Raw genomic sequence first — 15,978 nt, 5'->3', positions numbered from 1 at the left:
GAGCAATAGCTTGTCTTCTAGAAGACCCAGGTTCAATTCTTAGCAACCACACTTTGGTTCAGAGCAACCTCTCTAACTCCAGTCAGTCACAGGGTGTCTGATGATCTCTTCTACCATTTACAAGGAACCAGGCATGGATGTGCTACAAAAACATAATGCATATAAATTATCCATATGCAATGCAAATATATGAATTTTTAAAAATCCCTTCAAAAGAGAGGAAAAGTGGAGAATAAGGTTTCATTTATCAATGTAATTTACTATGATCTCTCAGCTTAAGACTGTGAGTTACTAGGAAGATTGTGTAAGAATAAACACATACTTAAAATATTTTATGAGATTTTTGTCTTACTTAAGATACTGTAAAACTGAGAGTGCTTTTACATTCATTGAACAGATAAAGGAGAGAGACACTTTCTCAATTTCTCCCATTGAGCATGCCACCACTCAGGCAGAAGTCCTTCCCTGTGAATCAACACTACAGGGCTAAAAATTGCATAACCAAGGGCCATAAATTCTTTAATATTTACCATCAAGGAATTGTTCACTAAAGAGAGACTTAAAAGTAGAGAAAAAGCACAGTCAGCCCAATAGAAGAAAACAAAACAGAGCATCAGAAGGAGGACACTCTGAGCAGCTCTCAGCTCAGGGGGAGTTCTGCAGAGAAGCTCAGAGTTCTGAAGGTAGAGGACATGCTGGTGGTGCTTGTGGAGAAGAAGTACCATGTAGCCACTGGCCCCTCCCATGGCTCCCTGAAACACAGCATCTCTCAGGACCATGAGAGGGAGAGCAATCCATTTTGTTTTCTGACTTTCTTGCATAAAATAACAATAGCTGTCTTTATTCTTAAGCTCTGATATATTCAGGCTTGTACTTGTGGCGGAATGGATTAGGTTCATACCTATTAAAGCATTGAGTATCCAAAAGAATGGAAAGAATGGAAGGATGTGCCATGCAGACTTTGGTCTGAGCATCCTCCACCCAGATGCTCTGGGACTGATGATGATGGCCTGGACCACAGTGAGGAGACTGCTGGTGCAGATGGAGACCCCACGGGCCACCCTTGTCAGGTAAATGAGGATCTTACATCCTATGTCATCTAGGAAGTTTCTCAAACCAAAAGCTGCCATTGTCTTTGGCAATCCTTTTGCAAGAAGCATTATGATGTTTGTGAAAGCCAAGTGGATGAGAATAAGGTGTATGGGTTTCTTCTCAGGGCCTCCAAACCAACTGAATACATAATTCACAGAAATATAAATGTTTCCTAGAGTGCCAAACACAGTCATGAAGAGGAAAACTATTTGCTTAATAAATTTCAAAAGCATTTCTTCCTTCCTGGGTAGAAAATCTTGTATTCAGGATACAAAGGGTTTTCCAAGAAGGCATCAGCAATGCTAGACATTTATCTGAAAAACATTTCACACAATAGCATTTTCTGGTGAACGAGAGTCAGTGATGGACACATGTGCTGATGTAGACTGGGGCCCTGAGCTCCTCCTCTTCCCTGTGGACCCTGAGTTATGTGTGTGCTCTGGAAGGGGAGCTTGGGAACTGGAATGAAACCCTAAGATTTTTAAAGGAGATATGTGCTAGCTCTATACTAACAAAATTAACTTGTTAAAATGTGTATTTGGGTGTGTGTGTCTCTCTGTCTGTTTCTTGGTCTGTCTGTCTGTGTACATGTGTGGATTAACAAGTTAACTCTAAGTACAACTGAATTGAACTGCAAATTTTCCCAATCAAACCTCTTTTTCTCTCCATTTCATGATATTTCCACCGAATTTCCAAAGGCACAGGTTCCTTTCTTATTTGCATCCTAATTATTGTAACAATTTCTAGATTTGCACTTGACTTCTAGGCTTTATAATTTTAATTCTACCTCTTAATATTTTTAAGGTTTTTGTGCTGATAATTCTGTGATTTCACTCATTATGAATATTTACTGGTCATTTTTTAAAAAGTAGTTCTCAATGTCAAGTTCAATTGCACAACTTAATTCAGATAGAGCCCTACAGTTAAGGCTGAATTATCAAAATATAACCTGAAAATTTTCATGTAACTGCCAGGCTGCAGCTAGGGATGGTGTCTAGCAGAAAGAACCCTCTGTTGCTTCCTAGAACAGAGTAGAGAGCTGTGATTCTGTGATTCTAGCGGATGACTTCAGGGCATCTGTAACCCCACTGAGTTACCTCGGGACTTCTGAGAGAATATGGAACAGCTCTGAACCAGGTGATCCTGATAAGGTAAACCTAAATGGAATTAATGAGGGAGTATATACTGCCATGAGAGGAGTGCATTTTGTGAGTCATGAGTCCTCAATTTCAACTGCATGTAGCACAGTAAGTTGGGGCAACTGGTGTGAGCAGGGATCCCACTATCTAAGAGGTCAAGGTATCATTTGCTTCTGTGGGGTCTTTTTTTTTTTTTTTTTTGGTTTTTCGAGACAGGGTTTCCCTGTAGTTTCTAGAGCCTGTCCTGGAACTAGCTCTTGTAGACCAGGCTGGCCTCGAACTCAGAGATCCGCCTGCCTCTGCCTCCCAAGTGCTGGGATTAAAGGCATGCGCCACCGCCGCCCGGCTTCTGTGGGGGTCTTTTGAGGAGCAATTATGTCAGCTGGTTTTGCAGCCTGCATTTCTTCCAACCTGTTTGTCAGGCAAGCTGCTTTTTTATACTCCAGTCTGAGCTGATTCCAGAATTTGAATCTGGGTAGGATGTTATTCCTCTAGTTCTGGAGATCCATTCTCATTTGTTTCTCAGGAATTTGTGGTAAGCTTTGGACAACCTTTTCTAGGATAATAGGGATCTTTATATTACAGTATCTGCTTGGTTTTTTGTGTTCTGAGTACTTGCAGTGCCTCTGTTCACTAACCTGATTCCTGATAAACTCACAGAATTGCTTTAATTATCTATATCCCGATGATCGTATGAGTGACCTTCATCAATCTAGCCTTGTTCTGAGGTTTGTTTCCTTGTGGCCTCATGACTTGAAATGACAGTTGTTGCTTTCAATTGTTCCTATAGAAAAGAGTTAATTATTGCCTGTTTCAGTGAGTCCTAGAAACCCTGATACCATACATACATCACAACCACTAATGACTCCATAAAAAAAAAAAAGAGGTTCCTAAGACCATAATCCTGCCCTCTTCATAGGAACATGCTGCAGACCGAGAAAAGGGTACCTAAGCCAATAATCTTGACAACCATTTACTGCAGTCTAACAAGAAAAAAAAAAGATCATGGCGACAACTAGTGATTTCTATGCTCTTTTTTTAATGATTTGTGTGTTTATTTTCTTTCTTTCTTTATTTTTTTATTAAAAATTTCCGCCTCCTCCCCGCCTCCCATTTACCCCCTCTCCCTCCACTCCCCCTCCCTCTCCTGTCCAAAGAGCAGTAAGCGTTCCCTGCCCTGTGGGAAGTCCAAGTTCCTCCCCGCTCCATCCAGGTCCAGGAAGGTGAGCATCCAAACAGGCTAGGCCCCGCCAAAGCCAGTATATGTAGTAGGATCCAAATCCAGTGCCATTGTCCTTGGCTTCTCAACAGCCCTCATTGTCTGCCATGTTCAGGGAGTCTGGTTTTATCCCGTGCTTTTTCTGTCCCAGTCCAGCTGACCTTGGTGAGCTCCGATTAGATCAGCCCCACCATCTCGGTGGGTGGGAGCATCCCTCGCAGTCCTGACTTCCTTGCTCATGTTCTCCCTCCTTCTGCTCCTCAACTGGCCCTTGATAGACTCGCTACACAGATTTCCAGACCTCATGAGTCCTCTTTACCTTGGAGCCGGACCAAAATTACAGACTAAACATTTGACTGTTTTACTCTTTGTGACACAAAACTCATTTTGACAGTATGGTATTCAACCTACTGTTAAAATATTAGACCTAAAATCTGAGACCTCAATTTTCCCCTCAGGGGAAAAGGACTCATTCCAAGGAGTGACTAATGCCCCTCTTCAAATATGAGGAGGGTGACCTAACGGCTTTGCTCAGAGACTGAGACAATTACTTAAAAGAGCAATGTGGTTGGACTTCACCCATCAAAAAAAAAAAAAAAAAAAAACTTTTCTTGTCTTTAGATTAAACTGGTTTTTAAAAAATTGTAATATGACAAATTGTGTGTTTAGTGTTAATTTCTACTCTAAAATTATGATATTGACCTGGTAAAGTTTGTAACTGCTTTAGTTTACCATAAATTTTTTTAAAAAAAAATAAGCTTGATCTTTCCTATGAGGACTTAAATTTGACATATTTAATAAAAAATTAGATTTTTAATATGACAAAAAATTATTAAAAAACACTCCAGACCAATTGAAAAAGGCATTCTCAACCCTGGTGGTCCTCCTCTCCTTTAATTAAAAGACTATAGGAGCACATTTATTCACAAAACATTATCTAATTGCAAATAAACTCTCTTAACAAAAATTTGCCTTAGAGACACAGAGCCCAGAGGTACTTCTTCCCTTAACCTTTTTTTTTTTTTTTTTTTTTTTTTTTACAGAGGTCAGCAATCATTGACAGGTTTGATCCTTTTTCCTCCCAGGACACTAAGACATAGGCATGTATAATTAAAATACATGTGCCAAAGACGGCTAAGTCTGGGATATAGGAAAGTGTTCACCTAAGGCAGATGCTATCATCTGTCTCGTTGCAGAATTACAGGCTTTATTAAAATTAATAAAAAGGAAGGAATTGTGGAGGGCCAAAAATGTGGGCCCATTTCCACCTTGTCTTGCAGTCACAGAGTTGGAGTTTGCTCAAATGATCAACAAGCTTAGCTGCACATCTTAACTCAGGATCTGATTGCTTGGTTCCTTTAATATTGAAAGAGCTCATTCAAGTAGGTCCATATCACCCTGGACTTCTGCTCCTTCCTTTGTGTGGTCACCAGGGGAGTGGTCTAGAACAGCTCACTGCTTAAACAACAAAATGCTAATGATTTGATATCTCAGAGTGATAAAGCAATTGACTGCTTGAGTTGTCCTACATAGCATGTTAAAAAGTCTTTTGTTAACTTCTCTCTCCCCCAACCTCCTCTGTTTAGTTTGGTTATAAAAGTTGTGGAAAAATAAATGCAGGCAATTTTCACTACTTACTGGAATGTTCTCCCAATACATTCTATGGTTTCTGTTCTCTTATTTTTTTTATGAGTCTCCATATTCTTTACTTATATTTCTAAATTCTCATGCTCCTACCCTGGCAAAAGGTATTTTTGTCAAGGCTGATCCTCAACAGTACAACAGTATTCATTGACATATTTAGAATAAAAAATTGTTTTGTCAGTGATTGGAATCTGTCAAAATCCCTATTGTCAGTTCACTCAAGTACTGACAAAAGATATAAACATTTTTCTGTTTGTTTAATCCTTGCTTTGGGGGGAAATTCCTATTTTATAGTCTTCTCCTTTCCAAGATGTAAGTCATATTTGAGACCAGGCTCTAATCTTATAATAACTGATACTTTTCTACTGAAGTCACTGTCAGTGGAGGAAGAGGTGTCTCATCTTCCACAGTATTTGGGAAATGCTAAAGGAAATGGATTTGAAAGACAGCATGGACTTGTGTTTGGATGGATGGGTGATGTCAGGCGAGTCTAATGTCCAAGAGCCCGAAGTAAGTTACACCCACCCATCCTGGTTTTCTCTAAAGGAAGCTAGCAAGCAGGCAAACAGACCAAACTAAAAAGATTATTGTTCTTTGCTCCTTAGCATGGCATAAAGTTAAGATGAACTGTTTCAGGATGTCCTCCTCCACAGCCTGGATCCTAAATAGCAGAGTTCTCAAGACGGTAACGATAACTGTTACACTGAGTGTTGTATTCTTCACCCAGTAAGAAATAAAATGACTGAATTTAAGACAAGTATTAAAATAGTTTGTAATAAAAATCAGGAGCCTTTAAAGATGGGTACAGACAGAAATGTTCAAACTGGTAGTTAGAAGGCTGTTGTAAAACTATGCCAATATTAGAAACATGAAAATGCACCAAAAGAGAAAAGTATAAATGTTACAAACACTAGTGACCCTGTTGAAGTCACAGTGCTGGCAAACTGACACCTGAAAGAAAGATGTCTTTGTCTTTCACCTATCTAGTTATTTTTGAGAGAGAATCTCCCTCTGTAAACCAGACTGGCCCTGCCCAATTCCCTTGCCTCAGTTTCTCTAGTGCTGACATTACAGTAATGTATTGTGATCATCTCCAGGGTTTGACAGACTTCCAAAAATCTTTTCTATCTTATTGATCCATTTAGAAAGGTAACTTAGGCTAAGGTCCACCCAGAGCTCTGTCAGGATTCTCCAGCCTGAGGATGGATAGCGAGGCCTCGGCATTTCTGTTCCATCTCTGCATCTCCAGGAACTAGTCTCCTTTGATCTTTCTGGAGCCAGGGACAGAAGGAAAGTGGAGGTCCTGAGGATCACAGAGCCTGGAACCTGCTCCCTAGATTAGTCAGAGAGAATCTTTTACTTTAACGAAACTCTCCATGGCACAGCTGAGGGGATGAAAGATCTTACCTCCATGTACTCACCTGGACCTCTGTGGTGCAGACAGGATGTGGGGCAGCTCTGGGAAGGTAACACTTTCCCAGGTCATATTTGAACTGTCAGGATTTTGTGGGTTTCTTGGCTTCCATCAGGTATTGCAGACTTCAAGTTTCATGTGGTCACGGTGTCAGGGGAAGGAAAGCCTCTGCAGAGCCCCGGTCCCTGAAGTACAGCTTCCCTCTCTCCACGATTACTACATCTGTTTTTCTCAGCAGTTATTTCAAGATTAATTATGGTTTAATTATTTTTGACAAGAAAAACAAGAGTTGAGAAAATGAACAACTAACTTAAGTTTCTGTGTAAGGAGAGCCCTCCCTTTTCTGACTGGTTTTCATCATCTCAAAGTGCCAAACTGTAATCTGGACAGAATCTACTTCTGATACATAGACCAGGTCTCTTGCTTTTCTTTCCAAAATCCCTCATTGCACAGGAGTAAAATAAATGAGGCTAAGCACTGAAGATTCTGCTTTCTGAGCAAGTCCCAAATATGGACCAGGATGATTTAAAGTCCCTTGTTCTACCTGTGCCTGTCAGTGTAAAGTACTTTTCTCTAACTGACTCATTCATTCCTGCCCATTAAATACTTTAAATATCATGTGGGACTTGAAATATAAATGACTCCCCAATTGGCATTCTAAAAGCAAAATTTTTATTCTAAGAGAAATCTTTACTTAGCAAATTTTAAGGGTACTATTTAACTTAGGTGTCTCCTAGAGTGGTCCTTCTGTGTATTTTTCAAGCTAGTTCCCTGGAGGTTCTTCCTATCCCAAATCCAACATGATGTAAATAAAGGTGGGTTCAGGACTGAGATTAAAACGATGGTATCATCATTTTATTCTTGAAAGAAAGCACCACAGGGTGTCCTTGTGAGATGAGTGCAGGCTCTTACTATATGCCTTCAATCGTGCTGTCTCCATACATATAGGTGCAACTGGCACGTAACAGAAGCTAAACGTCCTTCTCTATAAAAGAAATGACAGCTTTTGAGGAAACCAGGATTTCTATCCTTCCTATTGAAAGGGGAGTCCAGAAACATGGAAACAAAGGTAGATATTACATATGTCAAGATCGATAGGAATTTAAAAATAAGAGTTGTTGGCCAAATGGGCATGATGGGAATCCAAACAACCCAGGCTGCTGCCAAGACTGTAGGTTGTTCCTCTCAAACTCATAGCAAGGCCTCATTGCTGAAGACAACACCTACTTAGCTCATTAAAATGGACAGGTGGAGTTGTTGCCTACATAGAGGCTTTACTCCTATGTGTCAGTTTCTTAGGTGCAGGAATATACTTTGTATGCTTTTAAAAGAGAAACGTAAACACCAAGCCAGCCGCAGACCCTTTATCTGCAGTGGTATCTTGCCTGCAAGAAATGTCAAGGTAAGGGTAAAACAAAGCTTGTGGCAGTAACCAAGTGATGACTGATTTGACTTAAGGTGTCCATGAGATGAAAGCCATGCCCAATACTGCTCAGGTGACCAAGAACCTGAGAACAGATTATCAGGGATCTAGAGTAAAACCAAGTACTACTGGTTTAAGAAAAGAAAAAAAATGTAGTTATAAAATGACTCCTAATAATATTCTATTCATTCATAAAGTAAAGTGTTGAAAGCTACAGTTTTATCTATACTACAAAATACTCCTTCACAAAGTACATTTTTCTGCAAAGGGCCTATATAAGGCAATAATTATAACAATGCAATTTTGTCTCCTGCTTTAGTTGCCAGTCAGTGGGCACTGGGATCACGATTAAAATTTCTCCTATATAATCCTTATCTATAACTTCTGTATGGACTGTGATTCCTTTCATAGATAAACTATTGTGACCTAATAAAAGTCCAGCTGTTCCAGGCAGTTTAGGTCCCCAATATCCTGTGTATAATGTAAAAGGTCATTGAAGAGGAAAAACGGCATGTCTTTAGGACAATGAATGTCAGTGGTAGCATTTCCTTGAGTAGCAGCCTGTAATAAAAGAATAGAATTGATTACCACCTGAAGTTGGTACAAATGTTATCATTTTTGGATTTAACCCTCTAGCTTTGTGAGGCCTGAGGGAGGACCTTCAATCTACTTTGGAACTGCAGGTTAGTATTGCTATTGTTGCTAAGTAATGAGCTGCTGTCCTCAGATTTAGTGTGGCATTCCATAGACCAGTGTTTGACATTTTTGCATTTAGGGTATACGCTGGCTCCTTGACTCTGAGAATTCAGTTGTTACAAAGGCAATTTACATTGTTTCTTTAAGTGGCTATGTCAGCCATAATTGAAACATTTTGCTGACATTTGTTCTTGAACGGCATATGTTTCTAAAGCAGCTAATTTTGCTTTATGTTTGTAGTTTCCACATTTTTACATAACTACCTCTCTCTCTCTCTCTCTCTCTCTCTCTCTCTCTCTCTCTCTCTCTCTCTCTCTCTCTCTCTTTCTCTCTCTCCTCTCTCTCTCTCTCTCTGTCTCTCTCTCTCTCTCTGTCTCTCTCTCTCTCTCTCTCTCTCTCTCTCTCTCTCTCTCTCTCTCTCTCTCTCTGTGTGTGTGTGTGTGTGTGTGTCTCCTGATTAATCCTTGGTAATCTTCATTGACTTTATCAAAGCCAGATGTTGCAATAATAGCTTTTGAATTTGATTCCCTTTAACTTTTTTTCAATGGAATCTTTGAGTCTCCCTACAAAATCAGCAGAGGCTCGGAGAAGGACCTACTATAGTTTTTTATATAACTACAACCAAAGATAGGACCTGTATCACTTTTCTTCCAGGAAGCGATAGCCTGGAAGGCCTGCGGGAGGAATATCTTGCTACTGATCATTTGTTGCAACCCATCTAGCAACTACTATCATAATTTCATATGTAGAATTTCCAGAATCACCCTCAGTCCTATTTATTGAACCTTTTCAAGGACTTCATGAAAGTAAAGCCACCTTTATCACTGGAGAATTGGGAAGGGCTAAGACCCATTTTATCAGTTATACGTAAATCATATGGCAGCTATTGTGCAGTATTATTCTAACCAGGAAGGTATACATAACAATATCCAACAGTACCATAGGAAGCACAGGCCTTTAAAAATAATCTATCATTATAACCATGTAAAATTACTGATAAACGTTTTGACTTTGTTGAAATTGTACTGGAAATACCAAGCTCAGCTCATGAGGCTGGGAATGGTTGATAAATGATTTTTTTGCCCTGCCATGCCCTAGCTTGACTGGGTTCTAAACTTAACTTTTCCACCGGCTCTCCTAAGCCTTCATTAAAAAATGTCGAGATTTCAAGATTAGATTGATCATCAAATTCCTTACCCATACTTTAGGGAAATCTTCAGACAAAGGAGGGCACAAATCTGAAAGAGGCTCCAGTAAGGGAGCCAGGGAGCAATCACCCCAGAGTTATCAGTGGGGCATTTACACTTTTGATTTTTCCCTTAACTGGGGGGGGGGATTTCTACTGTTGATTTTTTTTTATAAATAATATTAAGGTTTTATCATCCAGCTTTTAGTCATTGAAAGGAATTAGCCATCTCTTTCACATGGTTAATAACATCCTTATCTTCCCTAAGGATTTTTATAACTGTTCATATTAATGTCAAAGTGACCCAGAAGGGATCTTTTCTACCTTGTCTTTTCAGTGTGTTTTTGGGACTCTGTCCCATACTTCCTCCTCTAAAGTTCCTACTTCTGAAAGCCAGGGCTTGTGCTCACAAACAACTTGAAAGCAACTTAGTATCTGTGTTTTTGATAGTAGTGATCCTTTCTTTAAAAAACGAAGCAGAAAGTCAATATAAGATGAAGTTTTCCCTGGAGTCTGCTCCATTATTCTCCCTCATCTCCTTCTGTGAGGGGCCCCACTCTCTGATTTCATAGCCAATTTCAGGTCCCCTTTCAGGCACCACTTGTCACCCTCCAGAGGTGCTGGGTCCTGGGAGAAGGAGGTGGACTGGAGTCTCATGCAGCAGCCAACTTTATTCAGAGCAGCAGACAAGTTATACTCTGAGGGTAAGAAAGTCCATATGAGGTCACGCTGTGTACACTGGCAAAGACAAGCTGAGCATGGCAAAATCATGTTCTTCACAGAAGCACACAAAGGACTTTTTAACATTTAAATGATTATCAATAACAAGCAATAAGCGGCAATCAGAAATAAATCCTCTCCTTTCTGCTATGTTTGGACGGAGCATGGAAACACATTCCAAGAACATTTCTGGGATTTGGAGAAACAGAGAGAGAAGATTTTTGTCCTGCTTTCTTGGAGTGTTTCCACACGCGCTTGGAATTCCCAAACTACTCTATTCCTCGGTCATGTTCTTAAACGGAGGGAAGGGTTTGTTTGGTTTATGCTTCCACATCACCGTTTGTCATCAAGGCATCAGGACAGGAACTCACCTAGTGCAGGAACCTGGAGGTATGAGCTGATGCAGAGGTTATGGAGGGGTGCTGCTTACGGGATTGTTCACCATGGTTTCTTGGTCTAATTTATATAGAACACAGAACAATTTGCCCAAGGATGGCACTACTCACAAAGGGCTAGGAACTCCCCCACCAATCACCAATTAATAAAATACCTTACATTTGGATCTTATGGCTGTATTTTCTCAATCAAGGTTTCCTCCTTTCCGGTAATTCTAGCCTGTGTCAAGTTGACAGAACTAGCCAGTCCATGGCCATTGGCCACCATGAAGCAGTGACTGGAAGGCCCACAGAATGCCTTTGGCACAGTGGAGTGGTAGCTTGCCCTATGGTACTGGTAATGAAACTTTTAGAATCTCATGGGGATGTGGAGACCGTTTTCACAGCTTCACCTAAGATTCCAGTCTCCACTTCTTCCTGCCTTAGCTGCTAATTGACTTGGGAAGTGCATAGGAGGTAGAATCTTTTTTTTTTAAAAAAAAAAGATTTATTTGTTTATTTTGTATACAACATTCTGTCTTGATGTATGCCCGCACGCCAGAGGAGGACATCAGATCTCAGTACAGATGGTTGTGAGTCACTATGTGGTTGCTGGGAATTGAACTCAGGACCTCTGGAAGTGCTCTTAACCTCTGAGCCATCTCTCCAGCCCCCTGGAGGTAGAATCTTGATTGAGGCTTGGGACCTTTTCTCATACAGAATTTGGGGTGGGGAGAGATTGTCACCTATGTTGAGCCAGAATTTCTGGTCATGCAGGTGCATTTGAGTCTCCCATGCCCTATAAATTACAATGTAATCTGGTAACCCAAGTAAACTGGTCCAGTCAACTCAGCTTAGATGGAAACAATTTATTGCACAGTTTTTACCCTAACAGGGGTAAACAATTTTTTTTAATGTCTTCCTAGGAAAAGTCACATGGCAGGGAGAATTTGAAGGTGAAGACTGACAAGATCTGAGTAGCCACCCCTTCATATTCCTGGTTATAAGGAGGAAGCAGCCACCAGTAGGATCACAAATGGGGGCAGTTTCTGAGGGCTGTAGGGTACACACCACACTCTGAAGGCTCTACTCTCTGTTCTGTCAGGTTCTATTTATTAGTAAAATTAGGTAGTAATTGTCTATTTGCAGCTGACTTATATCATTTAGCATATGTCCCACAGGTTGATGCCAGTGATGGGAAATCTGTCCAGCTTAAGAAAATGATGAAGTCATTTATACTAAACCCTCTGTCCAATCTCATGTGCTTTACCTGAAGGGCATAATTGAATCTGATATCCAGGTTGCCCTTACTGTCTTTATTTATTTATAATTTTAAACATATATTAAATTTTAATTTATGTTCTGCTCAACTTTTATTTTATATTTTTTCCAATCTACTCTTTTTAAGGGAAAAATTCACAATAGCAACTCTATATGCCACTCAGAGTCCGGACCATCCTTGTTCATGCTGTATCAGCACTCATGTATCTCCTGTCTGCTATTTTTTATTTTGTATTAAAGTTTTCATGGTGAGTTCAAGTGTGTATGTCTCAGCATGAAAATGGAGGTCAGAAGACATCCTGTGGGAGTCAGTTTTCTTCATCAGAAGTACATCAAATTGTCTGATCTTTCAGCAGGTGTTTTTACCCATCGAGGGCTCTCTCCATAACCCTCTCTATTCTCAATGCTGAACACTGTCTCCATCATTCAGATTAAACAAAACTTCCTCCACTCTTCCTCCATGTTCTTACATCACTTCCTTTTGTGTCAAATTATACAGACCCACTGAGAAAGTGTTTGTTAGGTTGACTTTTCATATCAGTTTCTGGAAAAACAGCTGAAAAGAGTGTGAGACTCAGAAAACTAAGAGATATTTCTGATAAACAAGTCACATTTACATGAGAACCATGAGAAGAAGCTGGAGGGATCATTAGGAGACCTGCTCTCTTTGCAGAGGACCCTGGTTCCTTACCCAGCCCTCACATCTAGGACTCATGACTGCCTGTAGTTCTAGCTCCCTGTGGTCAGTGCCCTCTTCTGGTCTGTGTGGATTCTGTACAAATGTGGCACACACTCACACAGACACAAGCATAAAATAAATCTTTATATTAGAATAACAAGATATTTAATAATCTGTAGCACAATACAATACACATAACTTACTTAAATATTTTGTATATACAGTGCAACCAAGCAAAATATAAAAATGTATACATCATTATAAAGTAGAGCCATGATGCATCCAAAATGTAACAGGTGTTTAGTCAGATATGACAGAACAATTTTTACAAATAAGGAATAAAACTACCTCTAGTGATTCTACAATTTCATGTTCAATGATGACATCAATTATTATTGTTCAGAATGCATCTATCAGATTCTTAGAACCATGTTGATATCTTATTGTGTGGATCTAAGAAATCAGGTGGTGAATCCTTCACTTAAATGGATGTAGAATCAGATCCTTTTGCAGCTCTTTGATGAAAAACAGCTGGATAGTGTGGACAGCAACCAGGCATTAACAAAGGGCAGCTGCTAACAAGCCTCAGTCTGTTTCAGTCACACTGCTTATTAATCTTGCAAATTGGCAAATCCGCATTTTTAGTCAATATAGAGACTATAGATGGATAAAATGAAACTTTACCATGTATTCCTTATCCACTTAATTCCATATGGACAACCTTCATTCCTGCAGAGAACCTTCATAAAAACACCACAGAAACATTTCAGTGCATTTATGTTCTGTGCATTGAGATTCCAGGAAGTGGACATAGTTCATATCATTTTTCACAATTCTGTAAAATATTTTCTATAGATGGAAACATGCAGACACTTTGAAGAATCTCAAAACTGCATCATAGCTAAACTAACATTTAGCAAGTACAGCATTAGATACAAGTATGGATTTCTTTGAATAACATGATTAAATTACTATGAAATTGACACAATTTCAGGCAAATGGATGGAAATAGAAAACACTATTCTGAGTGAGGTAACCCAGACCCAAAAAGATGAACATGGGATGTACTCACTCATAATCGGTTTCTAGCCATAATTAAAGGACATCGAGCCTATAAATTTGGGATCCTTGAGAAGATAATAAGAAGGTGAACTCCCAAAAAAAGATATAGTAATCCTCCTGGATATTGGAAGTAGACACGATCGCCAGGCAAAATTGGGAACTTGAGGGTTGGGCAAGACTGGGCCAAGGGAAGATGGGGAGAGAAAAGTGTGAAGGGAAGAACGGGGGGAGCTCGGAGGAATGGGGTGCTTGGGATATAGGAAGGGTGGATATGGGAGCAGGGAAGCATATATCCTAATTTAAAGAGCTACCTGAGGGTTGTCAAGAGACTTGACCCTAGAGGGGTTCCCAGGTTTCCAGGGAGATGCCCCCAGTTAGTTCCTTGGGCAGCTGAGGAGAGGGAGCTTGAAAAGGCCAGTTCCTATAGCCATACTGATGAATTTCTTGCATATCACCATAGAACCTCCACCTGACGATAGATGAAGAAAATGACAGAGCCCCACATTGGAGCACCGGACTGAGCTCCCAAGGTCCTGATGAGGAGCAGAAGGAGAGAGAACATGAGAAAGAAAGTCAGGACCGTGAGGGAACCTCCAGCTGGCGACAGATGGAGAAGGTGACTGAGCCCCACATTGGAGCACTGGACTGAGCTCCCAAGGTCCTGATGAGGAGCAGAAGGAGCGAGAACATGAGGGAGAAAATCAGGAACGAGAGGGGTGCGTTCACTCATGGAGACGGTGGGACAGAACTAATGGGAGATCACCAACTCCAGTTGGAATGGGACTGATGGATCATGCGACCAAACCCGTCTCTCTGAATGTGGCCAACAGCGGGGGCTGACTGAGAAGCAAAGGACAATGGCTCTGGGCTCTGATTCTTCTTCATGGACGGGCTCTGTGGGAGCCTTCTCAGCTTGGTCGATCACCTTCCTGGACCAGGGGGGAGTTGGGAGGACCCTGGTCTTAGCATAGAATGGGGAACCCTGATGGCTCCTTGGCCTTGAGAGGGAGGGAGGGAAGGTATGGGTGGAGGGGAGGGGAGGGAAGGGGGAGGAGGAGGGGAGGGAAGGGGGAGGAGGAGGGAGGAGGGGGAGGAGGAGGGAAGGAGATGGAAATTTTTAAATATAAAAAAAAATAAACCATGAGGAAAAAAAAATAAAAAAAAAAAGAAATTGACACAATTTGCCAAATTTGACCTGAAAATTCCCCTCTGTATTCTGTGAATATGGTTTATTACCATTGGTTAAAAACGAGCCTGCTTTGTTCAATGGCAGGGCAGAATAGAGCAAGGCAGGGAAAATAAACTGAACAAACGGAGAAAGAAGGCAGAATCAGGCAGTTGCTATGTAGCTACAGGAGGAAAAAGACACCAGAACCGTACTAGAAGGCCACACCCTCATGGTGATTGCTAGAATTGGATTAATGTAAGAGCTAGTTAGAAATCCACCTGAGCCTTCAGGGAAACAGTGTTGCAATTAGTACAGTTTTTCTGTGATTATTCTGGTCTGAACAGCCAGAAAACCAAAACATAGTGTCCTTTTACACAATTTCATCTGTGTGCTTCCAGTAACGGTAATAGGAAAATCAGTTTACAAAATATAAGTAAGACCATTCTCTCTGTGCTGGAGGCATGGCTCAGTAGTTGAGAGCACTAGCTTATCTTCCAGAGGACCCAGGTTTGATTCCTAGAAACCACAAATGGTGCAGAACAAACTCTCTAACTCCAGTCAGTCACAGGACATTTGACAATCTCTTCAACCCTTACTGGCACCAGGCACTGATGTGCTACAGGGACACAAGGACATAATGCTGGTAAATTATCAATACACAATACAGATATAGGAATTGTAAAAAAAAAAAATCCTTCCCAAAATGAGGAAAAGTGGAGGATAAGGTTTCACTTATCACTGTAATCCATTAAGATCTCTCTCTCTCTCTCAGCATAAGATTGAGTAACCATGAAGACTGTTTGAGAAAAAACACATACTTAAACTGATTTCAGAAAATTTTGTCTTACCCAAAATATTGCATAACTGAGAGCTCTTTCACA

At 40.5% G+C, this 15,978-nt stretch overlaps 1 protein-coding gene across 1 annotated transcript; it reads right to left on the bottom strand.

Annotated features, from left to right (window-relative positions):
* Positions 1 to 386: 386 nt before the first annotated feature.
* LOC119816523 (vomeronasal type-1 receptor 4-like) lies at positions 387 to 1,325 on the bottom strand. Its single transcript, XM_038333268.1, has one exon. It carries the CDS (start codon positions 1,323 to 1,325, stop codon positions 387 to 389), a length of 939 nt encoding a protein of 312 aa, XP_038189196.1.
* Positions 1,326 to 15,978: the final 14,653 nt, after the last annotated feature.

The sequence above is a fragment of the Arvicola amphibius genome, chromosome 6, assembly GCF_903992535.2.
Source record: "Arvicola amphibius chromosome 6, mArvAmp1.2, whole genome shotgun sequence".
NCBI lineage: Eukaryota > Metazoa > Chordata > Mammalia > Rodentia > Cricetidae > Arvicola > Arvicola amphibius.
Note: the sequence above shows the minus strand (reverse complement) of the source record. Positions and strands in the feature narration are given on the sequence as shown.

Bases quoted from the DNA above. Each gene is read 5' to 3' on its own strand.
- LOC119816523 (XM_038333268.1), bottom strand. From the start codon at position 1,325: ATGCTTTTGAAATTTATTAAGCAAATAGTTTTCCTCTTCATGACTGTG.